This window comes from Platalea leucorodia, assembly GCF_965183815.1.
Source record: "Platalea leucorodia genome assembly, chromosome: 22".
Lineage (NCBI taxonomy): Eukaryota > Metazoa > Chordata > Aves > Pelecaniformes > Threskiornithidae > Platalea > Platalea leucorodia.
This window is the reverse complement of record NC_138844.1, coordinates 5,830,332-5,836,660: the sequence shown is the minus strand read 5'-3', so window position 1 is coordinate 5,836,660 and position 6,329 is coordinate 5,830,332. Positions and strand designations below refer to the sequence as shown.

At 69.7% G+C, this 6,329-nt stretch overlaps 1 protein-coding gene across 1 annotated transcript; it reads left to right on the top strand.

The window, feature by feature from the left end:
- Positions 1-4,467: 4,467 nt before the first annotated feature.
- NEUROD2 (neuronal differentiation 2) lies at positions 4,468-5,541 on the top strand (the record flags this gene model as incomplete). Its single annotated transcript, XM_082331737.1, has 1 exon — positions 4,468-5,541. One exon carries the CDS (start codon positions 4,468-4,470, stop codon positions 5,539-5,541), a length of 1,074 nt encoding a protein of 357 aa, XP_082187863.1.
- Between the last annotated feature and the right edge of the window lie 788 nt (positions 5,542-6,329).

The window sequence follows — 6,329 nt, the reverse complement described above, 5'->3', positions numbered from 1 at the left end:
GGATGCGGCAGCCGGCTGAGCCCCGGCAAACTCGCCCCACGCAGGGCCCCCAGGAGCCACCCCGGGCCCAGCTGGCTCCCAGCCGGGTCCCGGCACCACCCAGCACCCAGCTCCCACCCCTGGCTCTGCCGGTGCCGACCCACTGCTGTGTCCCTCCAGGTGCCATGTGTCCCCCGGCACCCACCTCCAGGACGGAGCCACCGCTGCTCCTCCAGGCAGAGTCCCCATCCCCATCCGTCGCCTTCCTGCCAGAGGGAGGGGAAGGGACACGGAGGATGAATTTTGGAGGAGGAAAGAGCTTCATGAACCAGCCAAACGCCCGGCTGTGCCCGCCGGGCAGCGAGACCCCGGGGGACCTGGCTGGTGACGAAGGCGGCAGTGCTGGGAAAGCCGGTCCTTGCACAGGAGGACCAGCAGCAGGATGGGGACCAGAGCCCCAGGGTTGCGGGGCCCAGCTCCCCCAGCCCCGGCCTCCTGGGGCAGGAGAAGCCGCCCACCCAGCCCCTGCACCCAAAGCACCAGCACCCAGCCCTGCCCCTGCTCCCCCCGGCTGTGCCCAGTCCTGGGTTCACCCCGACCGACCTCGCCTCCTCCTGCTGCCCAGGGCAGCCCCGTTTCCCCAGGGGTCGGATCCTGCTCATGCAGCCCCCGTGCCGTGACGCTGGGAGCCCCACTCACCACCCTGGATGAACCCCCCCCCAAAAAGGCACCCGGGGACCAGGACGGTGCTGCCCCTGCCCCGCTCTGCCCTGTGCCATCACCAGCCGCGGCGGAGGGGACAGCACGGGATCCCCCCTGCTGCCCGCACCGTGGGCCGTGTCCCGGCACAGGCCGGCCGAGGGCCCGCGGCACCGCCCCGGCCCCGGCACAATGCAGCGGTTTGGGTTTTCATCTCCACACTCCCCTTTCATCTCCTCTCCCCGTTTCATGTCTCCACTTTCTTCTCCCTCCAAGCGCTGTGCATGCTGATGAGGCTCACGCCGGCGCCCACCCTTGCCGCTTGCCGGCTGCTAATTAGGCTGTAACGGATGCACCGGGCCAGGGGCTCGTGGCTTCCCCCCATCCCTGTCCCCACACGGGCCAGCCCAGCCGCTCACGCCATGGCATCTCCTCGGCCTCGGGCAGCCCCGGTGCCCCCGCGGGTCCCCATGGGCCGCGAGCCCGGTGCCAGGAGCTGGGGCACCGCTGGCTTCGCTGCCCCGACGCCGGGGGTGCAGCAGGGCTGGAGCGGGGCTGTGCCGCCCGCCGAGGGCTGGGTGTCCCCTGGCCTGGGAACCGAGGGCAGGGGAGTGGGGACTTACCCAGAGCTGGCAGGAACAGGCAGCACCGGCATGCCGCGGGCACCGGGTGAGGGTGGGCTCCCGGGGCACGGTGATGCCCACCCAGCACCCGCTTGCAAAATGAAGATGACAACAACAGAGGGAGCTGAACGGTGCTGCGGGGAAGGGCTGCGATGTGCCGGGAGGCTGCCCGGGAATCGGTGCCCCGGCACCAGCACCGGCACGGCTGGGGTGGGCCCTGCCTCCCCGCGGGCCGGCTCCAGCCCAGGTGCCATCTGCTCGGCCGCAGCCGTGAGTGACAGTCGGAGGGTTCGGCAGCGGGAGCGTGCGGGGGGGACGCTCGCCGCCGGTGGAGGCCCCTCTGTCACGTGCCAGCCCCGGCACCTGCACCGGGGGAGTGGGCGACGCCGACGCCGCTGGCACAGACCCGGCGGCCGGGCACGGCCAGCCCTTTGTCTGCGTGTGGGCACAGCCCCGGCCACCACTGCCACCGTGGCCCTGCCGTTCCCACGCCTTGTCCGTGCCGCCCTCGCCGGCGGTGCACGGCCGGCACGTGCCGGTGTGTGGCACCCGGCACCCGCTGCCCCTTCCCCTGCCCGCACCCCTCGAGCCGGGCAGGTCTCGGCCGCCCAGGCTGCGGGGACAGAAGGGATCCAGGACACGGGGAGGTCCCACAGCTCGGCCCCGACGGTCGCAGCCAGGAGCGGGGCACCGGCTGGTGGGATCCGGCTCCCACGGACACAACGCACCCGTTACAGGCTCCCCGGCCCCGCCGCTGCCCGCCGCCGGTTTGCCGGCACAAGGGAAATGGCAGCAGCGATTTCTGGCTGCACGTGCACCGTGGCAGGGACCGATTTGGAGGCCGGGAGTGACGGGGCGCTGCCGGGCCGGGGCGCGGGGCTGCGGCAGGTGAGGAGGCGCCCGGCAGACAAAGGCCTCGCCGGCTGCACCACGGCATGGCCGGGCCTCTGCCACTGACACGGCGGGACCCGCGTCCGCGCGGGGCTTGGACCCCGCGTGCATCGGGGAGGGCGTGCGTGTGCATGCGTGTGCAAGTGTGCATGCACGTGTGTGTGTGTGCACGTAGGAGTGTGCCGAAGGCTGGCTGCGTCTGTGCGCGCCGGGCTGTGCCGCGGGGCTGTGGAGAGGCTGGCGTGGCTGTGCGGCCGAGGGGGTGCCGGTGGGGGCCATGGGGTGGCGGGTGGGCGACCAGAGGGGCCATGTGCCACCCACATGGGGACCCACAGCCCCGCAGCCACCAGCCCTGCCCACACCTGCACCTGCAGCCCCCTGCCCACACCAGCGCGGCCAAACCGGGCACCGCCACCACCACCGCCTCCCCTGGGCCCTGCCCGGCCGCAGCCCCCAGCCCGCGCCGGGCCCTCAGCACCGCAGCCATCCCCGCTCGGCTGGTGGCTGAGGGTGGGGATGGACCCGGGCGAGCCGCCGCGGTATTTTGCGGCGAGCCGCAGATGCCAGCTCCCGCCGAGGGTCCCCGTGGCATCTCCCCCCTCGCCCTGGTGCCCGCCGGCCGCCCCCGACACGCTCGGCCCGGCCGGGATGGCCGGTCTCCCATGCCGCCCTGCCGCTGGCTCCATTGTTCAGCCCGGCCCCGCCATCGCCTGCATCTCGCCCGGGTCCCATTTTGCGGCGTGTAGGCAGAGCTGTAGATTTGGAAGAGGTTTTTTTTTTTTTTTTTTTTTTTTTTGAGTACAGAGTGACAGATGGCGAGTCCTCCTTCCCCAGAGAGACAAATCTCCCTGAATGCAAGCGCATGTCAATCATTAGCTCTCATGTGATAGCTCTCGCGCATGACGTGCCAACCATATGGCACTGGCAGCAGAGCTGGTACCCCCTTTGCTGGGTAGAGATGCCACTCTCGCCTCCTTTTGGATAGAGGACTGCAGGAGGCTGGAGCACCTCAAGGAGCCGCGTCCCGGTCCCAGAAGATGCTGGGAACAATGAAATAAGAATTCCTCCGGTCCGCCCGAAGGTGAGTTATGTAAGAAGTGGAGGGCTGGGAGGGCAGCGGAGGAAACTTGAATGGAGAAAAGGCAACTTCCATGTTGATTTTGTTTCTCCGCCACGTCTCGCCCTTTTTTCCCCCGGCTTTCGTTCTCTCCCGGCCCTCGGTTCTCCCGCTCCCCGCCGGCCCCACCGATGGGGTTTCCCCCCTTCTCCTCCCGGAGCCCCCCCCCCCCTCCGGGGGGGTTGTTGAGGCTTCGTCCCCCCCCTCCCGGTGTCCCCCCCCCCGCGGCTGGGCGCGCCCGGGGCGGCGCGGTCCCGGCGGGACGGAGCGGGGCAGCGGCGGCCGAGCGGCATCAACGAAATCGGCGCGGAGCCGCCTCGCCGCCGCCCCCGGGGGCCCCGACCCGGCGGAGCCGCCTCCCCGCTCCCCCGCGGCGGCCCCGGCCCCCGCCCCGGGCGGTGCCCCCCGCCCCGGCCCCGCCGCCCCGCCCGGCCCCGGGGGCGACCCCGCCAGCGCCGCCGCCCGCGACCCCCGCGTTCCCCCGGGGAGGGGGGGGCCCGGCCCCGGCCGCCCCCCGCCGCCCCCCGCCGCCCCCCGCCGCGCCGCCGTTTGATGCCGCCGCATTTTACGGGCCGCGCTCCGGCGGCCGGGGGGAGCCCCGGGGCGGGGGGGGGGGGGGGCGGGCGGGGCTGACCGGGCCGGAGGGGTAACGGGCAGGGGGGGCGGGGGGGGGGGGAACGGCCACGCCTCGGCGCTCCGGCCCCGGGACGGCGGTGGCGGAGCCGCGGCCGGAGCCGTTCCGCGCCCGCGGCGGGGAAAAGTTGGAGGCGTCAAAGAGGGGCCGGCGGCAGCGGGCCCGGGCCGCGGGGCAGCGGGGCGGGGGCTCCGGCCGGGCCGGGGGCGGGGGCGGCCGCAGCGGCGGGGGCAGGAGCGGGGAGCGGGCGGCGGCCGCGGGGAGCCCGGGGATGGAGGGGGGGGGGGGGGCGTCGCGGGGAGGGGGCATCGCCGCGCCCCGAGGGAGCCCCGGTGCCCCCGGGGTCGGGAGACCGGGGCGGGCGGCGGCGGCGGGCGGCCCAGCGCCTAATTCGTTTTCGCCGCCCCCGGTACCGCGGAGCCGCTCCCGGGGCGGGGGGCGGCGGGAGGCGGGGAGGGGGGGGGGGCGGGCGGGCGGCGGGGCCGCCGGTAACGCCTGGCTCTTTGCCCCCCGCTGCAGCCACCATGTTGACGCGACTTTTCAGCGAGCCCAGCCTGGTCCCCGAAGTACCGAAATTCGCCGGTTGGGCCGAGGAGTGCGAGGAGGATGCCCGCAGCGAGAAGGAGGAGCGGGCGGGGAAGGGCTGCGCCCTCCCCGAGGAACCGCCCGAGGGCTCGCTGGGGGAGAGCAAGGAGGAAGGGGAGCTAGGCGGGGACGAGGAGGAGGAGGAGGAGGAGGAGGAAGGCTTGGAGGAGGCGGAGGGCGAGCGGCCCAAGAAGCGGGGCCCCAAGAAGCGCAAGATGACCAAGGCGCGGCTGGAGCGCTCCAAGCTGCGGCGGCAGAAGGCGAACGCCCGGGAGCGCAACCGCATGCACGACCTGAACGCGGCCCTGGACAACCTGCGGAAGGTGGTGCCCTGCTACTCCAAAACCCAAAAGCTCTCGAAAATCGAGACCCTTCGTTTGGCCAAGAACTACATCTGGGCTCTCTCCGAGATCCTGCGCTCGGGCAAACGGCCCGACCTGGTTTCCTACGTGCAGACTCTGTGCAAGGGGCTGTCGCAACCCACCACCAACCTGGTGGCCGGCTGCCTGCAGCTCAATTCCCGCAATTTCCTGACGGAGCAAGGCCAGGAGGGCGGCCGTTTCCACGGTCCCAACGCCTCCTTCGCCGTCCACCCCTACCCCTACCCCTGCTCGCGGCTGGCCGCGGCGCAGTGCCCGCCCGCCGCCGGCCCCGGTTCCCACGGGCTGAGGACACACAGCTACTGCGCCTCCGCCTACGAGAGCCTCTACGGCAACGCGTCCCCCGACTACAACAGCTCGGAGTACGACGGTGGGCTCAGCCCCCCGCTCTGCATCAACGGCAACTTCTCCCTCAAGCAGGACTCTTCTTCTCCCGACCACGAGAAAAGCTACCACTACTCTATGCACTACTCGGCGCTGCCCGGTTCCCGGCCCGCCGGCCACAACCTGGTCTTCGGTTCGGCGGGGATGCGCGGGGGGGTCCACTCCGAGAACATCTTCCCCTACGACATGCACCTCCCGCACGAGCGGGGCCCCATGTACGAGGAGCTCAACGCCTTTTTCCACAACTGACCCCCCCCCTCCCCAACCCCACCCGCCCCCCCGCGCCCCTTCCCCGCCCCCCCCAACCCCCCCCCCCCCACCCGCGGACCCCGGGGCTCCGCCGTGGGCTTTGGTGCAATATGGGGACCCGGCCCCGGCGGCGGGTCCCCGCGCCCCGGGGGGACAAAGTGCTTTTGGGGGAGGATGTCCCCTTTCCCTTAAATTATTGTGATTAGTTAGTTAGTTTATGCTTATTATTTAGTTAGTTTATGCTTATTATTTAGTTTATTATTAGTTAGTTAGCTTACGATTATTATTTAGTTTATTATTAGTAGTTAGTTAGTGAATTATTATTATTATTATTAATTTATTATTATTTCTATTATTATTATTTCTATTATTATTTCTATTATTATTTCTATATTATTATTATTATTATTATTATTATTACTATTACTATTACTATTACTATTACTATTACCATTACCACCATTACTATTACTATTATTATTATTACTATTATTACCGTTATTATATTCTCCTTATTTTCCCCGAGGGGGAGGCGCCCAGCTCGGCCCCCCGCGCCCTCCGGAGCCGCCCCCGGAGCCCGCCCCGGCCCCGCTGGGTCGAGCCGCCTCCTTTCCTTTTTTAATTCGTTTTCATTTAATTTTTCTCTCTCTTTATCCCTCTCCCCCCCCCCCCCCACCTCGAACCCTCTCCCCCTCCACCGCCGCGCCCCCCCCCGGCATTGGACACCCGCTGCCCCGGCCCGTGGGAGCGAGAGGAGCCGCGCTGCGGCGCGGAGCGCAACTTTCCGA